Source organism: Carcharodon carcharias, chromosome 26 (assembly GCF_017639515.1).
Source record: "Carcharodon carcharias isolate sCarCar2 chromosome 26, sCarCar2.pri, whole genome shotgun sequence".
Lineage (NCBI taxonomy): Eukaryota > Metazoa > Chordata > Chondrichthyes > Lamniformes > Lamnidae > Carcharodon > Carcharodon carcharias.
In genome coordinates, this window is record NC_054492.1 from 11,018,823 (window position 1) to 11,045,015 (window position 26,193).

General features: G+C 42.8%; 1 protein-coding gene across 2 annotated transcripts in view; it reads right to left on the reverse strand.

The window, feature by feature from the left end:
• Positions 1-26,193, reverse strand: part of adamtsl3 (ADAMTS-like 3) — a 604,254-nt gene that overhangs the window by 229,664 nt on the left and 348,397 nt on the right. For both annotated transcript variants that reach the window (XM_041175078.1, XM_041175080.1), the window contains one exon: positions 6,211-6,368. In XM_041175078.1, coding sequence (XP_041031012.1) covers positions 6,211-6,368 — 158 coding nt within the window. The remainder of the gene's footprint in view (positions 1-6,210; positions 6,369-26,193) is intronic.

Sequence of the window (26,193 nt, forward strand, 5' to 3'; positions counted from 1 at the left end):
TCGCAGCCTCATGCTCAGATCGGCAGCTCCCACCTTGACTGATGGGGGCTGCCGATCACTGGGTGCTGGGGAGCCTCCCACTGGTCCTCCATTGTCGAGAGTCCGCCTGCCGTCCCTGATTGGATGCAGACCCACTCCTGGCTTTTAAATGGCTAGCGTATTGAAAATGGTAGTAGACGTGTCTAAAGCATACCATGCCGGGTCAGGACCCCTGGCCCCTGTTTCCAGTTCCCAACCCCTGATTGAAAATCAGCCCCTTATGACAGACACATCTGGATTTTCTGCACTTCTGCAAATAGGTAGACCTGAGCTTGCACCTAGTAAGGCACAGAGCAAGGGTAGCTGTACATGAGGCAGGTGCAACCAAATTACACCAGTTTAGCAGGTTTGATGTTAACACTCAGATCGGAAGGTCGAAGACAGCCAAAGCAGAAAGGAGGTAAGTCAAACCTTTATTTACAACCTCCCAAATGCTCTCCAATGGCATCCAGATGGCCACCAGGCCAATGACCAGTGCTAGAGGTCTCTGCAATCTGGAGCTACCCCATTTTAAGGCTCAAGGCCCTACCTGGAAACAGGCCTACACCAGGGGTGTGGCCAGACCATGAAAACGGCCTAACCCACCGAATCCAGGTACTCGGAGGCTATGACAAGCAACGATTGCAACATGCTTCAGGCATGCTGAGTCCTTTCTGAACCTGGGCCAAGCAGGGAGAGGGATATTGCGGCCAATTTGTTTTTCTATATTGTGGGCATATTGACTGATTTGAAAAAAGTTAATCAAGACTTGCCTTTGGGTACAACAATTTTCCAACAAAGCCAAGCCTTGGCTGTTCTGTGAGGGTCAACTATTCAGGTACATTGAGAACAGAATTACAGGAAACTTTGAAAGGAGTCCAGAGAATGCAGTCATCATTCTTATGCATGTATTATGTTTGTTGAAGCTGCCAAATTAAATGATCAGCGTCTGGAATTTCAGAATTCACTTCAGTTCAAATTATAGTTTGTCTTAATATATTTAAACTGCACCATGCATTGGTATATTATCTATTGATTGTTCAAAAAATACCTGTTATCTTGCCCGTTTTGTCTGGAAATTAAGTGATTGCAAAATTTCATTTGTCGTTAGTTTTTAGATAAGACTATATCCTGCTATAGTTTAAAGATGCTCAGAAAGCTCACTGTCCAGTTTGTGTTACCAAAACTTGTGGCAACCCTTTCACCTTGCTGTACTTTAACAATTTTAAACCAAGTTTGGCTGCATAATTCTCACAGAACAAATGAGCTTTTTCATTCATTATCTACCTTTAATTGATCAATCGACTTTAAAATAATAAATGATGCCCCCAATTGTGCTGCATCCCACTCCTTCCCACCAGAGTCCAGTCCCCAAATCCTGATGTGCCCAGGCTCTCACTCCTATCCTAGATAAGCCTGAATCACCCACATGCCTCCACCCCACTTCTCTCCTATCCAGCCCAGGTCCAGTTACCTGACACCAATATTCCAGTAGCTTGCAGTCTGGGATAGTGCTAATTCTGGCTAAAAGCCCCAAATGTGCAGCATGACGGAGAGCAAGTCCTTGGATACAAAGGTGTCAAAGGGACGGAGGATAGTAGGGAAAGTGGACTTGTGCTAGAGGGTCAGTCATGAGCTTATTGAATGGTGGAGCTGGCTTGAGGGAGCAAATGGCCTTCTCTAGCTCCTGTTTCTTACATTCATATGAAGGTGACAGAAATGGCCTTCAACCCAGAGCCAAATGTATCTTATCTCAGTAAAGGTTACCATGAGCCAGCTCTCCCCCTCTTTCACATCCAAGGAGAGGTGTCATCATTCATTTGGCTATCTGAGGATCAGAACTTCAGGTCTCAATCCAGATTGCCTTGAGGTGAGAGGAAGGAAAGAAAAGAGACACCTAGGGGAAGAAAGTGTGTGAGAGGCATATAAAAAGAATGGAGAACACAAAAGGGAGATAAGACATAGATAATGAGAGACTTATAGAAAGAGCAAGAAGCAGAGTGCAGAACAGGTGTGCAAGTAAGTAATGATAAAGAGTGGAAAATGTTGACACCTACAGAGTGAATGAAATGAAAATTGGGGGAGAATAGAATAATGAGAAAAGAGAGCGTGCTAGAAAGGAAGAAAAAATAATTATTAATTGGGTAACAGAGACAGCTACAGGTTTTTTTTAATGCCATGTGAAGTTAAATAATGTGTGCATAAAATGTTGAGGTGAGAGGCCTTGATGGCACGAGAAATGCAGATTATTTGATCTTTTTCCCATCGCGCATATTGTAAGGAACAAGCACCAGTTTCTTACGAATTCCATGTGAAGATATCAATAATGAAAACTCAGAAGTTGAAAGTTCATATTATAAAAATATTATGACAATAAAGCTATTCATTGAACGTGCTTCAAATACTATACACCCAATTCATTTTACAGCAGTATCCAGCAAGATAAATTAAAACATATTAATGTTTATACAGGCAACTGAAAAGACATGTTGAATGTAACATGATCATAAATACATTATTTCATAAAACTCTCACTTGGAATAAGACAATTGTATTTCATTTTCTTACTGTGGTTTCCCTTTCATTCAGTTCTGCTAAACCATGTACCCAAATGACAATTACTTTTGTGATTTAACTTCTGAGCATGGAATTATGGCATTGATAATTTCTTAGTTACTCTTTAAAAAATTCACCATGCCTGATTTTTGTTTTAACAATTGCTGGGGACCAAGTTCTTCTTCAGCTAAGACTCATTCAAACTTGCAGATCCCCCAAAAAATTGAGACCTCTTTTTCAATGTATGCATGCAGAAAAACGTAAATGGCTGGAAGACAATTTGTGGACCAAAATTGAATCCATTCTTTTTTTTTAGAGATAATGTTAAGATGAGCCACAATCCGATATTTTTCTGCCTACCAAAATCAAGGAGATTGCATGATTGACACATGATGCATGAACAAGCCAGTCTTGCTATATTTACCTGAATGTTGAATATCAATGTGTAGACACTTAATTTTTAATGGACCCTGGATTCACTTCCAGGAGTTGGACCCTATCTAGTATAATAACCCAAAAATGTAACAGCATACAGTGAAGTAAGCACAAGTTTTATTCTTTAACCATATTACTTCATCGGAAAGTTGGCAAAGTGTGTTTTATAGCTGTAACACCATGAAGCAGTTCTAATCAAGTCAAAGAGTAGAAGCCAAGCTTGATTGGCTTGTTCAGGCACAGGAATCCTGACACTGCACTTGAGCCATCATGTAAGCTTAGCCAACTTTTACTTTATGTAACATATTTAAGAAAGTGTGCGATTTTGAACTTGGTTGGCTGGCTTACAAGGGGGAATAGGCATCCAAAGTATGGCTTTGGTTGAACCAAAGATTATTTTTTGTTTAAGAGTTTACCTTTCCTCCCCTTCTTCTTATAGCTACCCACAATCCCGACTAGGTCAATCATCATTCCCAGGATTCTCCTAATGCTGTTCAACTGTGGTCCAAAATGGTTCCTATCACTGATTCTCCTTCCCTGCTTAAATGTCATGGAGGAGGAATGCAATTATTATGCAGGAGTGTGGCAATGGGAGATTCAGCGATGATGGGATTGAAAGTGGTTTCTGAAGGGCTCATTTTTGATTCGTCATTGTTATTTTAAAAGTTCTTTGAATTAATTGTGTGACTGCGACTGCAGAAAGTTCTCTCTCCATGACTACACTGCCTCTTGATACGGTTGACATCTCTGCCTCTGCTCCTTGATCTACTGTATGTCGCTGCCCTGTCATAGTTACATTCTTACTTACCCTAACCCAACCAGCAGAGCTCCTGCAACAGAATCCCCATGCGCACATCTTATTCTTTCCTCAAGCAACATCTAATATAAACAAGGGACCAGCTTGTGCATACACGTGAACACCCACTTTTACCTCTATAGAACTGTTTTTGACTGCTGATGTGCTCCTTGATTGTCTGTCTACCGTCAAAGCTAGGAATGTTTAACAGTTTTCCCAACTTAACATTGGCTAAATAGAACAGTTGCTCCAAATGGACTAGTTCCTTCCTTAAAATAATGGATAAAAATATTTAATACAGGCATGTTAAGTGCTCACACAATGTCACTGACAGTAATTTTTACCTCTATAGTTTTCATAAAACATCCGTTGTTGAAATTCAAAGAAGTTCTGAAATGAGCACTGAGTGCACTGTCTATCAAACTCATTCCTCCACAGACTATGTACAATCTATCCTATTGTAGATTCTACCCCACTTATTTCATCCGCTGAGTGGAAATACTTCATAAAGTATTTCTGACATCACAACAGTGACTACATTTCAATGCTGCAAAGTACTTTTGGATCACTGAGGTCATGAAAGGTGCTATATAAACACAAACCTTTCTTTCTTTATAAATACTTCCTGATTTCCAAAGGCAGTCCAGTAAAAATCCACAATGCTCGCCTGTTCTTCCTTACACTGCACAATTTAGCTTCAGCTTGCTGGTCTCCACTGACATTATTCATTCTCCATCTTTTACTCCAATGCTCCCATCTGGTGTACTGCATCAGTTATGGACAGTAGAGGAGATAGTGTTCTCTGGAGTATTTGACGACATTGTGTCTACCTATCTCCATAACATCTAATTCAATATCAAACAAGATATATAATCAACTCCTTTCTGAAGGGTGTATGCAATGCCAACCTGTATTTGCTCACACTTTGATTCACACATCTACTACTTAACTGAGGAAAACTGTTTCTTGCAATTCTAAATCTCATGCCAATTCTGTGTTTACAGTGGAATCAAAAAACCTGCTATTGTCCATGCCATCGATTCCTCTCAGCCATTCAATAACATGAATTACATTTTCCTTCAATTTTATTTCTTCTAATGAATGCAACCTCAATGCTTTCAGTTTTTTATTTTAGCTTGGACAAAATAAAAAAAGTATTTTCATTTTTATTTATATAAGTAAAAATAAAAATCCTGGTTTCAAGTTTGTTGCTCTATTCGGAGCCCTCCAGTATCTTTCTGAAGGTCAGATGTCAAGCATTCTACATAAAATTCCAAAAATGGTGTCAAGATTGCACTACATGAGGAGAGTAACGTTTTCTGATGTGTAGTGTGTATGAGCTGGATTTGACTCTCTTTTGTGACAACAACTCTATCAAGTTTTTGATGAATGGTCAATAGTTACAAGCAAGAAAGAGAGAGAACCTTTTATGCCCTTGCAATATCCTAGAGTGCTTGATATTGTTGAAGTACTGTTTTGGTTATGGAGGTAAACAGTCAATTGTCAGATAATTCCTACAACAACAATAAAAATAATTGACCCGTTAATCTGTTTTCGGTAATGTTGGTTGGGGGAGGAATGTTGATCAGGAAAACTCAATCGACTGTCAACTTTTATGTCCACTGAACAGGTAGGTAGGGCCTCAGTTTAAAGTCTCATCTGAAAATGCAGCACTTCTGTAGTGCTACTTTGAACTGTCAACCTAGATTATGTGCTCAAGACCTTTTAAGTCACAGGCAAACAGTGCTTGTCACACTGTAAGGAAATTTGTTGTTTTCTGTTCCAGTGTACTTTAGATTACATCAACATTATTCTTGGATTCTTCCCCAATCTGCTTGATTGGCCCAGATACTTTTGAATGCTAATTATCATTATTTTTGGTTGCCTGGCCATATAGTTTGATATCATCAGTAACTGTTGATGATTATTACCAGCAGTATTCTTTCCCAGGCTATTTAGAACAGTTTAAACAGGAGGATATCTAGGATAGAACCCTGCTTGCCCCCCGCACCCCCACCCCATTCAACACCTAATCACTGCCCCATGAATCCAAATTCCAAAATTCTCTTTTCTATTGCCAACTCAGTTTTGAATCCAGCTAGCTAATTTGCCATTAACTTCATAAACTTTAGCCTTCTTTGACTCTCACAAAGAATTCTGTCAACGCCTGCTGAAAATCCAATTAAATTGATACAGTGTATAGCCTTCATCCTCTTGTTTGCTTATTTCTTCTAACAACTGCACAAAATAGGTGACACATGGCCCATTACAGCTAAATCTTGCTGAATGCTCCTTATGGTTTCAATGCTCTTTAGATCAATTCCAGTGGCATTTCTTTAAAGAAGGCAGTTGCACAGCAAATTATTATGCATACCAGTTAAGAAATATCAAACTTCCGTAATTACCTTAATAATAAAATCTGCGCCCAGTGGGCCTTGCATCTTCAGAACCTCTTTATCAGAGCTTTTCTGAAACTCGACTGTGGTATTCTCAATGACAGATACTCCTGAAGCATTTAGCTCGTGATCTCCTTTATGCCCTTGTAGAGTTTTTGATTCTATATCTGAAATAAATTTCATTCAGATAGTTACACAATTGTGACCCTCCAACTTGTTTGACATCTTTTCAATAACAAAGTATGCAAATGGTATTACACAGATTCATGAACAGCTACAGTTTTCTAAATATGTTCATGGAGAAATGTTGGTAGAAATTACATGAATCAAAATTCACAAAAGCTCAAGCCCGGTGTATGTGAACTGTTGGATTACCTTCCATAGCTTTGGTTTTCTTCATTCTTTGAAAGTTCAATGCTTACAGTTAAAACACTACTATCACCTCAAAAAGGGGTATCAACCAAGCAAAATGTCCTTTTGAGAAATTCTCCCCATGGCTCTTTCACTTTGATTAATTGTGTGGAAGGACTCACTCTGAATATGATTTGCAGCTTTAGCCACTCAAAACATTGAGATTGTGAATACAAGGCACTACACACAAATTTAGGGGGTGCTAGCTCAGAAAAGAAGCCCACAGGAATAGACTGACTATATGTTTTGAATGTAGGCATTCTAACATATTTTACAGAACAGAGTCTACAACCATATCTTCTATAATCAATCAACTTTGCTCACATGTTAATCTTTCCAGAAAAATAGAAATATACCAACTCGTAGTGAAATTCTTTAAAACCACATGACGAGATCACTTCAAAGATTACAGTCATGTAGTTTTTTTTTCTGTCTTTAACCCAATTGTGCTTTTGAATATTTATAGAGTATTTTAGATAGCTGCCTTGTGGATGGATTTGAAGTTCTTCCCATGTACGTTAGCCCAAGAGATAGCAAATACACAAGCAGAATAGGCTTTGATCTATCTGTTGTGTGGGAGTTACACAAATAAAACATTCTAGCACTCCAATTTCCAAATGTATGATTAGTGATGGGTTCATCCAATAAGATTTTACTTCATGGGAAATTTATAGTCTAGATTGTTGCTTAATTTCTTTTGGAAATCCATGAGGAAAAACGCAAAGCTTTCCTTCAAGAGATTAGGTGGTGTAGAAAGATTAATGAGGTAAGTGATCTCATTTCATTCCGTGAGGTGAATTTTAACCTAACCTGTCAAGCGAGAAACTGATGGGATCGACTTGTTCCCCCCCCTCACTCCATCCCCATTTTACTTTCTAAAAGTAAAATAGGTGGCCAATTTAATGCTGTATGTTTCCTGCGGGGATAAAATTTAAATTCACACCAAGTTTCCTTATTTGAGATCTGAACATTGAGGTTTTCATAAATATTTTGTGCTTCTTAAAAAGAACACAAAATCTCACTGCACATCATTTAAAGACGTTTTATCTCAATTTAAGAAATACAAGATTGTGCATAAACCTTTGATTTCCTGAGACAAGTGACAAAATCAAATGGTTTTATTTGGAAAAAACAACGAATGGAGTTCACAACGCACTCTTCCCCATTCACAACAACTTGTATTTATATAGCACCTTTAACGTAATAAACCGTTGCAAGCTGTTTCATCCAATGGTTAAAGCAAAACCTAATCATGGAAGGAGATGGTAGGGCAGATGGCCAAAAGCTGGGTCAGTGAGGTAGGCTTTAAGGAGCATCTTAAAGGAGGAAAGAGGTAGGAAGATGGATAGGTTCAGGGTGATGGGGCAGGGGAGGGGGTGGAAATTCCAGAGCTTAGTGCCTTGGCAGCTGTAGACATAGTCACCAATGGTAGTAACAGAGTAATAAACTAAAGTTCTTCTGTGCCTCATGCATTCAATTGAAAACTACTATGTAAACATTTCCTATGGAATTTGTAATATTAAAATGTCTAGTTAGCTGTCAGCATTCTCCATCATGCCTGTAGGTGGTGTTTTGAATCGGCTATCTCATTTTAACTTGATCAATGAGCTGTCACAGATCCTGTCATGTCAGGTACAGGTCTAGAGTCTGCTGATCAAAGCTCCTTTCCATAGCAGCAGCCTTTTCAGCTGGAAGTAAATTACTTTCACAGTTTTAACCATTTCAAGCATTTTACTGATCTCCGTTCACGAAGATTCTGTATTCTACTCACCTAAAAAGTGACCACAGGATTCCCCGGGATTGCACACTTGGTTTTAACAGAGGGGCTGATTTTAACTGCCTCTGCCCTGTGCAAACAGGGCAGTAGCATGCTGAAGCATAAAGTCTGTTTTTCATCATCACTTATCACTGGCCCTCGGGTTCCTGCCATGTTAAGCTGGGTCCTGAGAACAGCAGCCAGAGCACCTGCCTGTTTCAGGCAGGATGCCGCTTTTAATATGCAAATTGGGGTTGAAATAAGAATTTTTATTGCTGCTACTGTACCCTGTGCTTATCCAGGCGCCAGTGTAATTTTTGCTCTCAGACCTAGTCAGGCGCCAACGTAAATAGAAAAATAGAATTTGATTATCATCTGACCATGAACAATGCCACATGCAATTATGTACCAAAAATCTCTCTAATTTTGTTTGCCAAAGGAGTGCAAGAAATTTGGGATCATACAAGCCCCTAGATCCAAAGAACTGATAAAAGCCTGTTGAACAAAATCTCTCAAATCCCAGCTTCAAGGTTTCTGTCAACAGCCTTACTTTCCAGATGACTTTGGGGAATTTGGAATCTGTAGGGTTTTCCCAACTGACAATCCTGCTAAATAACAATTGACAAGCAGAAATTGCAACAATATGAACTCTCAAAGAGCCAAGTACAAGCCCCAGTACAACATTTAAAATTAAACAAAAATCAGTGGAATATCACACCTCCAATTGCTTACACTTATTACCCTCGCAAATGCATTCAAACTACTTTCCGTTATGAAGTTTCATAGCTGAGGGTTCTCCAGATGTGAGAAGCGCTACTAGGAAATCCTGCTTCGCTAAGTTGGCCCTCTTAAAATATGCGCGGTCAACAGGAAACTTTCCGGTTGCTGTACAGTACCTGCCCGTGGGTCTGATTTCGGCAGGGGCAAAATTGAAAGTTCAATTGATACTGAAACATAAAGTCTGAAAACCTAGTTTTGCTCTGTAAGTGGGTTGGTACGAGAACGGCAATGTCTTCTCTGCCCTCCCATCTCACAAGGAATTCTTGGTTTGATAAGAAATTGAGGGGAAAACATACAGTACCTGCTCATTCAAGAGACTGGTCGGTGTTAGAGGGTTGTTGACATGGCAACTGCTTGTCCTCAGAAGTATTTCTGTTCCCTGCCATATTTTTCAAAAATGGAGCTTGTGATTCAGTCTGATGAGTCTGCACAAGGTTGGACTTTGATCTTGGTGACTCTGCCACTACTTTCTCTAGCCTGCTGAGGTCCTGCACTGCCTCCTGTCGTGCATCTCTGTCAACGTCAATGCCTCGCTACAGCTAATGATGGCTGCTTTGACGGTGCTGAAGTCTGTTTGATCTTAATTTCCGATCTCTGAAACGTGATCTGCAGAGTGAACTGATGAAATGATTTGCTCCATGCACTTTTTCCAGAGCTAAGAATGAGAGCAGCAACTGACTGCTTTCATTCACAAGACCATTTCTCTCCTTCAGCTCCTTCGAACTTGCAGATTTAAAATTCAGCCACGCTTAGATTTCCAGCCGAATCAGGAAACTTCATTATGATTGGTGGAGCTTCTACACTCCACCACCACCCTTCCCCCACCAATTTCCTGAATAGCCAATTTCAATAGCATGAGCTCTACCTTATGGGAGCAATTTAAAAAATTCATCCTTCTTGCAATTTCAGCTCTGCAGTTCAAAGCATGTGACTAGCTTTGCTTCCCCCAACTCTTGAATGAGCTAATGCTCAATAAGTACATTTGTATTTATTGGTTATCTTTGGGTCCTAATGATAACCATGGTGCTCCACACTTGCTTTAAGTTGCATCAATCCATTATGAAGCTCTGTCACACCAATGGTACACAATATCCAAGGCTGTACATCTCCAGTAATTCAAACTGCAATCATATTGGCAAATTTAAGCCATTGAACTTTAGGACTGTCAGTCGACAAAGTGACATAAAGCCGTAAAGCATCATGAAGAGTCAATCTTGGGTTTGAATCCTAGGAGAACTTTTGGCAAAAGCGAACAGGCAACTTACTCAGACAGAAGAAAAGTGAAAGCCCTTCTTTATGACTAATTTACTGTCGGCTGAGGGAATATCCCAACCCATTCTAGGACCGTCTTGTTTTCAGTTGTACATATTTTATAGCCTTTCGTCATTGAAAATATTGTCTCAAATCCTTTGAAAAGCAACCATTAATGATTAACTAACCACCACGTGAAATTGCAGCTCATAGCCCCTGGGCCTGGTGGCCTATTGTTCCCTAAATCATCAATCACAGGAATGTAAGGGTTCTGATGAAGAGTCGCTCGGACTTGAAACGTTGACTGTATTCCTCTCTGCAGATGCTGTCAGACCTGCTGAGTTTTTCCAGGTATTTTTGTTTTTGTTTCAGATTTCCAGCATCCGCAGCATTTTGCTTTTATATAGACGACGGCAATCTACCTAGCTAATCCCACTGAAATCAGTCACAAGTATCAATTTTATTTGCATTGCTTTTCTTGAATTGGAAAATAGCCTTTGATTTTTCTCTTCTTTTCTCTCCAATTTTCTTCCTTTACCTTCTCTCTCTTTCCAGAAAATGCTTGTATCTTAGTTAAGCAATTGCTTTGTCGCTTTCAGACAAAGTTGCGATGTGAAAGGAGGTGTGCAGATGTTAGATGTAGTGCCAGTAACAACTTGTATTCACCTGAAGGTATACCTCATGCCTGTCATGCAAGTCAGCTCAAGAAGGAGGCTCAATAGCGAACCAGAGGAAAGCTCTTGTGAGGGGCTTGAGAGATGGGGCAGGTAAGATGTTCCCAGAGATATGAACTACCTGAAGACCTCAAAGTTGCAAATGCCAAAGTTATGGACTGACTTGGTAAACTGAATGCAGGCATCATGAAAGCCTATGGAAGCTATTCTTTATACTGCAGGCTGCAAAACGCAACCAAACTGCCTATCCCACGTATTTTTGTCTTCCGTTCACAGCTTGTCTGCCAACCAGACATTACCAGTGCCAGGATTAAGATATTTCACATGAACTACTGTGTTTAGTTTTCCTCATTGACCAAGGAGAGAATACAACACTGAATTACAAAAATGCTAACCTCTGATAGGCACACAGGTTAGGAAGGGACATGAGGAAAAAAAAGGCAAAGGACAAAAAGAAGAGGAAAAGGAAACATGGAACATTGTGCTTGAAATAAAAATGTCAACTAAAATTGGAACTTGGATTTGAATACAGGAAGTCAACATTACACCTATTACTTAAAAAATTAAGTAATAACTATGTCATCGCAGTATATTGCCCAGCTTTTTAAAATTTATTTTATTCATTCATGGGATGTGGGCATCGCTGGCTAGACCAGCATTTATTGCCCATCCCTACTTGCCCTTGAGAAGGGCAATTTATGACAACACAGCTTTATAGGCAGATTAAAAAGCAGCAAACATGTTTTTGTGCAAACAATAAAAGACTTACTATTAGAACATGATTTAATTGAGGTTTTCTTTACGGATACCATCAATTGGAGTACATTTCAATTTTTCAAAAGCAAAAATAACTGTTGAAATTGCAACTTTAACAATTATTCTCTGTGTGAACATGTTCCTTCAGGAAATAATGCAGATACATAATCCGATTACACAGGGCTCTTGGAATTAGCTATGAACATAGTGGTTTTCATTTTTTCCCAATGATACAAATCCCAAAACAGTGTAACTTTGTTAAAATAACTGGCAATACTACCTCAGCTTGGCTGCATTATAATAAAAACACCATATTTACAGATACAAACATGTTCTTGAAAAGATTGCTTCCATACCGCTTTTACACATTTGCCAGATAAAGATGTATGAACGTGGCCAAATTTAGGGAGTTACACAAACCAGATGATATTATATATTTACAAATGCACACAATACAAGGCAAGAAGCAAGTGCAATATCTGATCAGTATATTTTTCTTAACACTCGTTGCTATCTTTTGTTAAAACCTTCAAATAAAAATTAGGGCAAATGGGAGCTAAGATCACTGCTGTACAATTCAATTGGGAGAATGAACAGCATCGTAGAATTTGATCAATAAATGGCTCAGAATACAACGTCATAAAAACTATTCTAATTCAGTCACTGTCATATATTATTTTAGAAGGCTTAACAACATTGTTGTGATAAAGCAGCACAACCTCTAATACCAAGCAACATTTCTCTACAAGAAATGTGCAAACGCCTAAGAATAAGTAAAAACAGAAACTCAACCGATGAAACAAATAATCCTTTACAAAATAAAAACAGAAAATGCTGGAAAAACTCAGCAGGTCCAGCAGCATTTGTGGAGAGGGAAACAGAGTTAACGTTTTAAATCCATGTGACTTTTCTACAAAGGATACGGACTCGAATCATATGGACTTGAAACGTTAACTCTATTTCTCTCTCCACAGATGCTGCCAGACCTGCTGAACTTTTCCAGCATTTTTTGTTTTTATTTCAGATTTCAGGCATCCACACTATTTTGCTTTTATATTATTGCTAATATTCTGCAAAATCCTTTCAGCTGCAGAAAACCAGGCCTTAGAAATAATGAAAAGTGATTAAAAACTACCAATAAAAAAAAACAAGGCAACATATCTTTAATGTCATTTTTTTTCTTCACATAAGCTCAAATAGCCAAGACAGAAAATATTTTTTAAAGATAAAAATATATTAATAATGACACACATTAAAATGACTTGAATAAACTCTTGTGTCTTTCATCAAGCTATAAGAGGAGGCAAACTTCATTTTGATTATTTTGGGAATCTGAAAACAAGCAGTTTACAGAAAGCTTTATTTGATTCAATGCAAAAGTCAAATACATCTCAATAATGAACCTAATTATTGGGCTGTTTTATTTTCTAGATGATTTTGGAACAAAGGGGTGGATTTAACATGCCCCCGCTGGGCATGTTTCCGGTGGGGGGAGGGGGGTCATCACCTTCTCACCCACTCCTGAGCTCACCCCCATAATCTGAAGGGTAGGCAGACGCTCAACTAGCAGCCCACCTGCCATATTCAAATAGATAATCAAGGTCAATTACCCTTGTAGCCAAGCCATCTGACCCCAATAATACTGCCTATTCCATAAAACAAGCGGCAACAGCAGCCTGATTTTTCAACTACCTTCTTCAAAGGGCAGGAAGGAAATGGGCTGCCCTTTGTGGATCAGGAGGTGGCCCCCTAGGATCAAGCCCATCCCTTCTTAACACCCCCCAGTCCTAAACCTTAACCCCCACACCTCCCACCCCCTGCCTGACCAGACTAAAACCTGCCCAAGGCCCTGGACTTGCCTGCTTTGGGAATCCCGGGTCTTAATTACTCCTCTTTTTGGGAGTCCCGGCAGCAGCCACTAACTCGCTCTTGGTGCTGCCGGGACTGGTGCAGTTGCCAAACAATCCGATTGGCCGGCAGCTCCAGGGGGCGAGGCTTCCTCCCCAGTGAGGGGCGGAAGTCCCATACTGGTCTTGTTAAGCCCATCCATCGCAGCATGTTATGGCTGCGGGTGCGTGGTGGATGGGTGGGTATGGAACAGATCAGCTCCATACTGACTTAATTCTGGTAAGGGGGTAGGTAGGGACGGACCAGTCAGCCATTTGAGACTATGGCTGCTTTGTACCCTAACTCCATTCACCTGCCTTGGCTCCATATTCCTTAAAGCTCTTGGCTAACAAAAGAGATTTAATATTATTAACTGATCTGGCATCTACTGCTATTTCTGGGTGAGGAAATGTTTCCTAACTTCTCTCCTGATTACCTAGCTCTGATTTTAAGGCTATGAACCCTTGCCCTTGAATCTGCAGCAATGCCACCAGCCCCACAAGCGGAAACAAAACTTCTTTCCGTTACCCTAACAATTCATTCCAAAATCCAAAAAATCTCAATCATATCACCTCAACTTTTATATTCCAGGGAATACAAACTTAGCTTATGTAATCACTCTTCATAATCTAGTCCTTGGAGCTCTGGTAACAGTCTGATGAATCTGTGCTACAGCCGTTACAAAGGTCAATGACCGAGTTTCCAATACAAACAGCGATTGTTGAGACATCCGCAGCTGTTGTGCTTTAGGACTCACTGGAAGCCCCGACCCAAACACATGCATGCGCGGTGATTGCCCTGGGAAGTTTAAGCTTCTGATGGGCTGATTTGTGCCGCCTGAGACACTGAAAATGCCTCCGAAAGCGAGCTCAAGGTCAAAGACTTGGGCTGGATGCATAGTATTTACCTGGATACTTACCCAGTATTGTTTCATGGTTTCATTTCTGGTGTAAGTCAATGATTAACATTGGAAACCAAACCACCACCCCTCACACATACCCCACCACCCTGATCTGATCAGCCATCCCTGACTACCCATACCCTGAATCCCTTAAAGCAACTTCCCACCTGACTACCCTCCAACCTGACTACCCACACCCCTAAAAACCCCTTGAACCAAACACCCACCCTACTGGACCCCTCCCCCCACTAACAGGAAGAAGTGGATGCAAGAAGCTAAGGTCATAGTTATCTTCAGCAGTCAGTGGCAATATGCCCAGCAAAGCTGCTGACTGGAAAATCTGGGCCAATATACTCTAGCTAAGGTGCAGTGCCCAGATCTGTACACAGTACTCCAGAGGCAGTCTAACCAGGGCTTTGATTATGTGCAGCAAAACTTCTGCTTTATATTCCAGCTCTCTGGTTATAAAGTCCAGACTAGCCACTTTGATGTTTTTTATACCTCAGTTAATTTTCTGTGTTCTGTGTACATGGGCCTCTAAGTCTCTTTGATCCTCCACCAAGCCAAGTTTCTCACCATTTTAAAACATAGGCCAGGATTTTCCCCTCGGCGATTTGGGGGGCGGGGCCCGCTCACCGAGGGGAAAATGATGCGGGATGACCTCGGGAGGAATCCCTGGCATTACCCGGGCCATTTAAACCTTAAGGAAGGCGGGCGGATTGTGAAATCAGCTGCTTGCCCGCCGAACTCTCAATGGATATTAAGACCATTGACAGGCTCATTAAGATAGTTAAATGCTCCGCCCGGACAACCTTAAGGCTGGCGGGCAGGCCAGGAGCCCCAGCGGCCTGTAGATTATTAATGAAGCTTCATCCACTGGCGGGACAAAGTTTCATTACCGTTTTGTAAAAACGTAATAAATTTTATGAGTTTGTCACCTGAGGGGGACATGTTAATAATTTTAAAATGTCTCTATTTTTTGACTTTACTTACCTTTCACTAAATTCCCTGAGACAGGACTTTGCCCCAGGGAGCAATGTGCTCTTTCGTGCGCATAAGTGAAAGAGAGCACTTTGACAGCTGGGGATTCCCTCTCCCCCGGAACAGGAAGTGCATAGCGCTTCCTGTCGGACAGGCCACTGGGTGGGCCTTAATTGGCCCGCCCACTCAAAATGGCGGCAGGCCCCGTTTCGACGACAAGGTTCGGCTACCCGCCCACCGCCAAGCTGGTGGGGCCTGCCAGCCAGCCAAGGGCTAAATTCTGCCCATAATCTATTTTGGTGCAAGATAGATAAACTCATAGCTGCCTGTGTTGAAATCCATCTGTCACTTAATCTATCAATATCTCTTGGTAATTTTCTCCTCCTGACGACACTATTCACTATACCATCAACCTTTGTGTCACTTGGATATATTGTTATCTATTGAGACATCGAAGTCATTAATGAATAATAGTTGAAGCCCCAGCACAGGTTTTTGTGGGACACCATTGGTCACCTCCTTCCAATTTGAGTACATAGTCTTACACTCTGTCCTCTGCTTCCTCAACAATCTCCTAAACAGATGAATAATTTGTGTTCAATTCCGTAAGCTTCAATTTCAGCAAACAGTCTCTTTTGTGGAACCTTACCAAATGTCTTCTGGAAGTCCATATAAACTGCATCCAAAGACATCCCCCTGCCAACTTGTTACATTTTTAGTTACTTCCTCCAAAAAATCGAGTTAGGTTCATTAGACATGACTTCACCTTTACGAAGCCATGTTGGCTCTCTCTGATTTCTCTAACATCCCCAAAACATGATGTTAGATATAGACCTAGACCCTGGGGCTAAATATTACGGGGGGTGGGGGGGGGAAGCATCCCCGATTGACAAAGGGCAGCCCCTGAAAATAGGACCCTCCCCGCTTTTTTCCCACTCTTTGAATAATTTACTTTAAAAATCGGGCTGCCCACTCCCACTTGTCTGTCCACACCTAAGATTTGATGGTGCGGGCAGTATATTAGCAAGGTCTATTGGCTTGGTAACATCCTAATTGACCCTTAATTATTCATTTGAATATGGTGGCAAACTCCCCTCCCCCCATCCCACTCACTGTATTATGGGGTTGAGCACAGGAGTGGATATCAAGATGGTGGGGTGGGCACCTGCCATATTTTACTTGCCCCCATCCCCCATTGGAAACATGCCCATCATGCCCCACGTGCACGTAAAATGCAGCCCTTCATTCTTCCGGTCCCGTGTGGGACAATGGACAGCAGGACTCCGCCAATGGCCCCAGTCCATCACAACTTCTTTTTGCTCCAGCCCAGGCAGTGTCTGCTCTTGGAGGTCCTCCTTAAAATGTACTTCACCAGCTCTTCTTTGGCCAGCCCTGTCTTCTTTTTCCATCTGGTGCTGTTCATTCTATGGCCACTCTAGTGGGGTGTACATCCAGGAGGTGGCATACTTGCCCTGCCAGTCTCAGTAACCTCTCCATCATGATGTCCCGCAGGCACTCCTGACCAGCTCTCTGTAGCGCTACTTTGTTGGTGATGTTGTCTCTCCATGTGATGCCCAGGATCTTATGTAGGCAGCACTGGTGAAAGACATTCAACTTACATAGCAACTTTGCTGCTCTCTTCCAACTCTAACTGGCATATATTGCAGTTGGTGCTATTATTGACATGTAGGGTCACAGCTCCATAGCTGTGTTGATGGTGTTGGATGTCCAGATCGTGTGAAGCTGCTGGAAGGCTGATGCTGCTTCGCTGATTCTTGTGTGGACGTCAATCCTGGAGATGTTGCTTCCTGGGTAGGGGAAGTGGTCGACAACCTCAATGTACTGCCCAATGGTGATGGGAGGGCCTTGTTGCCATCCAGTTGTCACTGTCTTGGTCTTCACACAGCTGATAGGCCAAGACTGGTGATCTCGTCACGGAGCATGTGCACGATTCATCGGCCAGCATGGCGGTGTCGTCTGAAAAGTCCAGGTCCGTCAACCGATGGTGTTGCCACAGGACGTCAAAGTCACATCCAGGGACGGTGATGGTGGTGTCTGGGACATTATCTGTAAGATATGATTCTGTGAGGATGACGATGTCAGGCTGTTGCTTGACTAGTCTGTGATACACCTCTCTCAATTTTGGCACTAGCCCCCAGATGTTTGTAAGGAGGATTTTGCAGGGTTGAAGGGGCTGCGATTGCTGTTGTCGTTCCCAATCTCTAGATCGATGCCAGGTGGTCTATCTGGTATGACCCCACAGGCAATTACACACTGCAGCACCAGGTCGAGGGAGGGACCGGTGAACCAGAATGCAACCCTGCCACTTTAGAAATCCATTAATGTCGTTTGCTTTGATCCCCCACATGCACAATTCCTCAGATGTCATCTTCACAGTATCACTTTAAATAATTCAACCACCATCTCCTTCCTCAAGATGACATCAATAACCAAGAGGAAAAGGAATGGGGAGAGTGTGCAGCCTTACCTGTGATGATCTTGAAGGAATCCATGATGCCTGTGCTGGTCTTGACACAGCACTGGGGTCATGGTATAAGGCTTTGAAGATGTTAATATACAGCTCCGGGATGCCATACCATCTTACTCTGGTACATCACTCTGGATATTAGCATAACAGACCTTTATTTCTTGGTTTCTCTTCCTTTTTTTCTCTCACCTTTCTTATATAATGGAGTTACATTAGCAATTTCCCAATTTAAAAGAGCTTTGGTAGAAAGAAGTTACAAATGACAAGCAAATACAGAAGGAATTGATTAAATTCACCTTTGGTAACATGGCGATAAAGTGCTCCAACCACACGCAAGGCAAGGTTCAGGGACAGCGGGGGGAGTTTGAATATTATGGCCCGTGGGAGAGAGGAAGCAAGTTTCAGCAGCACGTTTGTCAGTGGCTTTTTAAACCCAGCTGCTGCATCTGATTTACAGCTTTCCTGACCAATTATTGCAAACAAGTATGATGATAACTAATGAGAATCTAGTTTAGTTGAATTATTTAAAGTGATACTGTGAAGATGACGTCTGAGGAATTGTGCATGTGGGGGATCAAAGCAAACGACATTAATGGATTTCTAACATGGCAGGGTTGCATTCTGGTTCACCGGTCCCTCCCTCGACCTGGTGCTGCAGTGTGTAATTGCCTGTGGGGTCATACCAGGTAGACCACCCAGCATCAACCTAGAGCTCGGAAACGACAACGGCAATCGCAGCCCCTTTGACCCTGCAAAGTCCTCCTTACAAACATCTGAGGGCTAGTGCCAAATTTGGGAGAGCTGTCTCACAGACTAGTCAAACAACAGCCTGACATAGTCATCCTCACAGAATCATACCTTACAGATAATGTCCCAGGCACCACCATCACCGTCCCTGGGTGTGTCCTGTCCCACTGGCAGGACAAACCCAGGAGAGGTGGCGGCACAGTGGTATACTGTCAGGAGGGAGTTGTGCTGGGAGTCCCCTGGCATCAGGTTAAACATGGGCAAGGAAACCTCCTGCTGATTACCACGTACCGCCCTCCCTTAGCTGATGAATCAGTGCTCTTCCATATTGAACAACACTTGGAGCAAGGGTGCAGAATGTACTCTGGGTGGGGGACTTCAATGTCCATCACCATGAGTGGCTCGGTAGCACCACTACTGACCGAGCTGGCTGAGTCCTAAATGACATAGCTGCTAGACTGGGTCTGTGGCAGGTGGTAAAGGAACAAAGAGGGAAAAATGTACTTGACCTCATCCTGAGCAATCTGCCTGCTGCAGACACATCTGTCTGGTAGGAGTGATCACTGCACATTTGTTGTGGAGATGAAGTCCTGCCTTTGTGTTGTGTGGCACTGCCACCATGCTAAATGAGATAGATTTCGAACAGATCTTACAACTCAAGACTGGTCATCCATAAGGCACTTTGGGCCATCAGCAGCAGGAGAAAACACAAGCTGGCCTGGAATATCCCCCACTCCACCTTTACTATCAAGCCAAGGGATCAACCCTGGTTTAGTGAAGAGTGCAGGAGCGCATACCAGGAGCAGCACCAGGCATACCTTAAAATGAGGTGTCAACCTGGTGAAGCTATAATGCAGGACTACTTGTGTGCCAAACAGCATAAGCAGCAAGTGATAGACAGAGCTAAGCGATCCCACAACCAATGGATCACATCTAAGCTCTGCGGTCCTGCCACATCCAGTCGTGAATGGTGGTGGACAATTAAACAACCCAATGGAGGAGGAGGCGGCTCCACAAATATCCCCATCCTCATGATGGAAAAGCCCAGCACATCGGTGCAAAAGCTAAGTCTTCAGCCAGAAATGCCAAGTTCGTGATCCATCTCGGCCTCCTCTACAGGTTCCCAGCATCACAGACACCAGTCTTCGGCCAATTCGATTCACTCCACATGATATCAAGAAACAGCTGAAGGCACTATATAATGCAAAGACTATGGGCCCTGACAACATTCCGGCAATAGTACTGAAGACTTGTGCTCCAGAACTTGCTGCATCCCTAGCCAAGTTGTTCCAGTACAGCTACAACACTGGCATCAACCTAGCTATGTGGAAAATTGCCCAGGTATGTCCTGTAGCCAAAAAGCAGGACAAATCCAACCCAGCCAAATACCACTCCAACAGTCTACTCTCCATCATCAGTAAAGTAATGGAAGGGGTCATCAACAGTGCTGTCAAGCAACATGTGTATAGCAATAACCTGCTCACTGACGCCCAGTTTGGGTTCAGCCATGGCCACTCAGCTCCTGACCTCATTACAGCCTTGGTTCAAACATGGACAAAAGAGCTGAACTCCCAAGGTGAGGTGAGAGTGACTGCCCTTGACATTAAGGCTGCATTTGACTGAGTATGGTATCAAGGAGCCCTAGCAAAACTGGAGCCAATTGGAATCAGGGGGAAACTCTTCAGTGGTTGGAGTCATACCTAGCACAAAAGGAGATGGTTGTGGTTGTTGGAGGTCAGTCATCTCAGCTCCAGGATGTCACTGAAGGAGTTCCTCAGGGTAGTGTCCTCAGCTGCTTCATCAATGACCTTCCTTCCAACATAAAGGTCAGAAGTGGGGATGTTTGCTGATGATTGCACAATGTTCGGCACCATTCACGACTCCTCAGATACCAAAGCAGTCCATGTCCAAATGCAGCAAGAACTGGACAATATCCAGGTTTGGGCTGACAAGTGACAAGTAACATTCACGCCACACAAGTGTCAAACAATGACCATCTCCAACAAGAGAGAAACCAACCATCGGCCCTTGATGTTCAACGGCATTACCATCACTGAATGCCCCACTATCAACATCCTGGGGTTAACCATTGGCTAGAAACTGAACTGGACTAGCCATATAAATACTACAAAAGCTGGTCAGAAGCTAGGAATCCTGCGATGAGTAACTCACCTCCTGACTCCCCAAAGCCTGTACACCATCTACAAGGCACAAGTCAGGAGTGTGATGGAATACTCCCCACTTGCCTGGATAAGTGCAGCTCCCACAACACTCAAGAAGCTTGACACCATCTAGGGTAAAGCAGCCCGCTTCATCGGCACCACATTAACAAACATTCACTCCCTCAAAATGCACAGTAGCAGCAGTGTAGCATTTACAGGATGAACTGCAGGAATTCATCAAGGCTCCTTCAAAGGCACCTTCCAAACCCACAACCACTACCATCTAGAAGAACAAGGGCAGCAAATACTTACAGTACAGTGACTGTACTACCACCTGGAAGTTCACCTCCAAGTCACTCACCATCCTGACTTGGAAATTTATCGGCGTTCCTTCACTGTCACTGGGTCAAAATCCTGGACCTCCCTTCCTAACAGCACTGTGGGTGTACCTACACCGCATGGACTGCAGCGTTTCAAGAAGGCAGCTCACAGCCACTTTCTGAAAAGCAGCTAGGGATGGGCAATAAATGTTGGCCCAGCCAGCAAAGCTCACATTCCATGAATTAATAAAAAAAACTCTTCCCAACGACAAGAGGAATAAAACTGCCTCAGATAAGAAAGAACTTGCATTTATATAGTGTCTTTCATGACCAATTCATTGCTCGTAGTGACGTGTGGGAGAGCTATTGGAGGAAAGATGAAAAAAGGGGACACGGAATTATGGAGTTTGCTGAGGAGTTTGGGTATGTACTCAAATTGGAAGACAGTGATGTTCCAAAAGATCTGTGCTAGGACATGAACTAGGAACATGGGAAGGTAGGGTTCAGCCCTTCGAGCCTGCTCCGCCATTTGATAAGATCATGGCTGATCTAGCTGTGGTCTCAACTCCAAGACTTGAATCTGACCATTGGGCGTGTGGGATATTTTTTGATTCTAGGCCTGTTTTGTGTTGAGGGAGGCAAGTGGGTTTGGCATTGGCTATCAGATCAATGCACTGATGCTACTCAATTAAGCTGCTCACTATATTCATTAATGACTTGGACAACTCAATAGAAAGTAAAAATCCCTTCTCTGTCCCACCCCTCCCCCCGGCTCAGTCAATGCCTCACATTCTGCCTTCTCCCCCAGTGACCAAGTCTGCCCTTACACAGGTGCAGGTGGAACATCTTTTGCAAGGCCCTCACAGGCTTCAAAACCCAGAGGACATTGATCAAGAGCATATCAACATTGACTGCTGGGATGTGAGAAGTCAGTCTCTATCGCTGCTGAAGCCACAGGGGTTACACCATGTCCAAGTGGCAGAAAAAAGAGTAAAGGTCTGTAGTTACACAAGGGGATGCACGTGAGTGTATTACACAATGTTAGATTATTCAGTTTCTATTTATTTTTCCAGATGCATAAAAATTTATTGTTTGCACCACTTTCTCGTAATGCCAATTTTTTGCCTGCTGCCTTCTCCTTTGTGATGAATGATAAGACAAGACTTGAAGCCAAGCATTGGGTGTGTGAGTTAGAGATATTTTTTGATTGTAGGCCTGTTTTATGTTGAGGGAGGCAAGTGGGTTCAACATGTGGCTGTCAGGTGAATGCACTGATGCTACTTAACTAAATCGTATCGTTATGAAGGTATATTAGGCAGCAAGCTGCACTGCTGCTGATGCCGTGGTCACATCATATCTCTCCTCTTGATCTTCTTCCTCTGAAGCAGCAGTGCACTCTGCACCTTGCTTCTCCTGCTGCTCCAAATCTGCCTGTTGCACTAGCTTGCACTGCGTGCAACAGGCCGTGATCATTCTTGAGATTCCAGTTGCCTTGTACTGAAGGATGTCTCCAGATCAGTCCAGGCACATCTTCAGCATTCAGACTGCTCATTCTATTACACATCCTATCACCATATGGCATTGATTGAAGCGCTCTGGAACCTCACTGTGCTTGTTTCCAAGACACCAAGAATAAGTCTGCTGTTGCAAGGTGTAAAGAACTCAGGGAAGGTGGGCTGGCACAGGACAAATGCATCATGGCAGCTGCCAGAACTTGCACACACTTGCCTGAATGATCTTTTTTTGTAGTTGCACATGAGTTGCACATTGATGAGGTGGAAGCATTTATAGTTCACAAGAACTCCTGGGTGATCGCCAGGGGCTGTCTTGATTGCTGTGTTTGGGTGTGTGTGTGTGCATGTGTCTGTCTGTCTGGACAATCACATGCTGTGGGAAGCCACCCAGAGCCACAATCTTGAATGCCCGCTTATTCTGACTGCAATCATCAGTGGCACAGTGTACCTAATTACCTGCCCTGGCAAACATGGCATAAGTCACCCTGTATGATGCATCTGTGAATGGCCAATTGGGGTATTATGCAATATCTCCTCCCCTCTGGGGAAGGCAATGGCATAGCAGTAGTCACTGGACTAGCAATCCAGAGACTCAGGGTAATATTCTGGGCACCCGGGTTTGAATCCTGCCACAGCAGATAGTGGAATTTGAATTCAATAAGAATCTGGAATTAAAAAGTCTAATGATGACCATGAAACCATTGTCGATTGTTATAAAAACCCATCTGGTCCACTAATGTCCTTTAGGGAAGGAAATCTGCCGTTCTTACCTGGTTTGGCCTACAGCAATGTGGTTGACTCTTAAACGCCCTCTGAACTAAGGCAACCAGGGATGGGTAATAAATGCTGGCCTGGCCAGTGACTCCCATGAACGAGGAAAAAAAGCTTCCTTGAATAAGCCTGAGGCAAAGAAGTTAAGGGTGGTGGTCACTTTGACAGCCACTGGCAAACATGGCCACCACTTGGCAACGGGTTTTCTTCCAGTAAATGAAAATGGTTGTGATGAGGCTTTGGTATTCAGACGTGTCGAGGAAGCAGGTCCTCCAAGTTGTGAGTATCACCTCCTGTGAGTTGCACTGTTGTGGTCATCCCCTCTATCTTGTGAAGCAGCAGGCCTGTGAGGAGAAAGCTGCCGCTGCTCTTGGTCTTCATCAGGAGTCCAAGATAAAGCAACAATCGAGGCTCCCATGTTATCTGATGTATCACAGATGGAAAGTGGAAATCAGGTGCACAAACCTCCAAACTGGTAGAAATAACCTTCAAAATAATGAAAGCACACTTTCGGCACAAAGTATTTCGGTTAGACAAGGAAGCAGGTGAGGCCTCAGTACTTATGGGAATTTTTGCTCATCATTTCTTCAGCCCCCTCAGTTGTGGCTATGTTCTCAGCTTGCTTTCACTGACGGGTTCCAGAAACCCGATGGCCCTAAGTTAAAGTTAAAAGCCTCTGTTAAAATAGGTATTTACGAGCTATTAACAAATTCAAATTTGCAACTTGGCTTTCCCGAAGGGTGGGGGGGGGGGTGGGGGGGTGGAACTTGCACACAGCTCAAAAAGCTGCAGTTAAATGCTGCAGTAGGTGGCTTGCAGGCAGCTTCCCAATGAGCAGTAAATGTCATGGCTTTTAACTGCCCAACCAATCCCACTTGCTCTCTGAAAGTAAAATCCACCCCCACCCCAAGCATCGCATCTTCCATTTTCTTCACAGCACTGGGATGCTGGTAGCGTGGGAGGAACGTGTTGCTGTGCAGGGAGACAAGGTGGATTGATGTTTTGGGTTAAGACAGTGAGGTGATTGATTTGTACCTTTGGTGTTATTTTGGTTTGACTGCACTGTTTTCATTTCAGAACTCCAGCATTCCTAATTTCCAACCTCTTCTTTCTCCCGCCTATTTTTTCACCGTTTTTTATGGGCATTCTCATACATCTTTCAGCCACTACTATTTGTGCATTTTTTATTCTTTTAATGCTGTTTCATTATCTAATGTTTTCTGAACAATTTGTAATCATCCTTCTATCCCCTTCTGTGATTATTTTATCAATATATTTGATTACTTGCCTTTCTCTATCATTTATATTTTTAATAATGCTCCTTCCCCTCCAAATGTGAACCCGCTTTTATTCATTACAGATGCAGTTCCATTACAGTAACTCACCAAGGCTCCTTAGACAGCACCTTCCAAACCCACGACTGCTACCATTTAGAAGGACAAGGGCAGCAGACACATGGGAACACCATCACCTGGAAGTTCCTCTCCAAGACACTCACTTGGAAATATATCGCTGTTCCTTCACTGTCGCTGGATCAAAATCCTGGAGCTCCCTCCCTAACAGCATTGCGGGTGTACCTACACCACAGGGACTGCAGCTATTCAAGGCGCTGTCAATTAGGGATGGGCAATAAATGTTGGTCTAGCCAGCGATGCCCACATCCCATGAATTAATTTAAAAAGTGCTAACTGACTTGCTGTATAACATTTTACATAAAGAACTGTTTATACAGTAAAATAAATACTAACTGTTGATTTTCTAGCTGTCAATCAAAAAAACCCTCCTTCATTGTCTCTGTGTTTCAATTCTGGAGAACCAGTTGGTGAAGGATGATACTGGAGCAAGAATTTACTCAGTCTTACATTTATTTACAGAGTAAGACATTACAAGCATATGCCTCCTCATTCAACTACACCACAGTCCAGGAATTTTCTCTTTGTACTCTTTTAAGTAAACCCAGCACAAAGGAAGAAATTAACAATATTAACAAATTAAAAGGGGGGGGGGGGTAATCCCTTAAAGGGACACTAACAAAAAACAAAATCCCAAAGGAAACTTACAATCTTAAAACAAAAATGTGATTCTGGAGAATAATGATGCACCCCAGCCTCCGCGGTGCCCACCAATCACGGAAGGCCTCCAAACACCGTGTTCTCGCTAGAAAGGGATGCCCGGCTGCGAAAATAGCCACGGAAGAGGTTCAGACAGTCGGGCTGGATGACCCCCTCCATTGCCCACTGCCTGGAACTGTTAAATGGCACTGTCTCCTTATACTCTTTTGAGTGCAACCAATTAAAGCAAATTAAAGAAAATGAGGGCAAAGTAAGAAGCAGCGCCTTAAAGGGATACTGCAAAAGAAAAACAAATCAAAAAGGAAACTTATAACATGAATCAAAATGTGATTAGAGGGGTCAGATAAAGCATGCCAGTCCCCACGGTGCCCACCGAGCGTGGAAGGCCTCGATGGTGCCAGTGGACACCGCGTGCTCCCTCTCCAGAGACACCTGGCCGCAAACATAGCCGTGGAAGGAGCAGACAGTCAGGCTGGACAACCCCCTTGATTGCCCTCTACCTGGACATGTTGATGGCAATG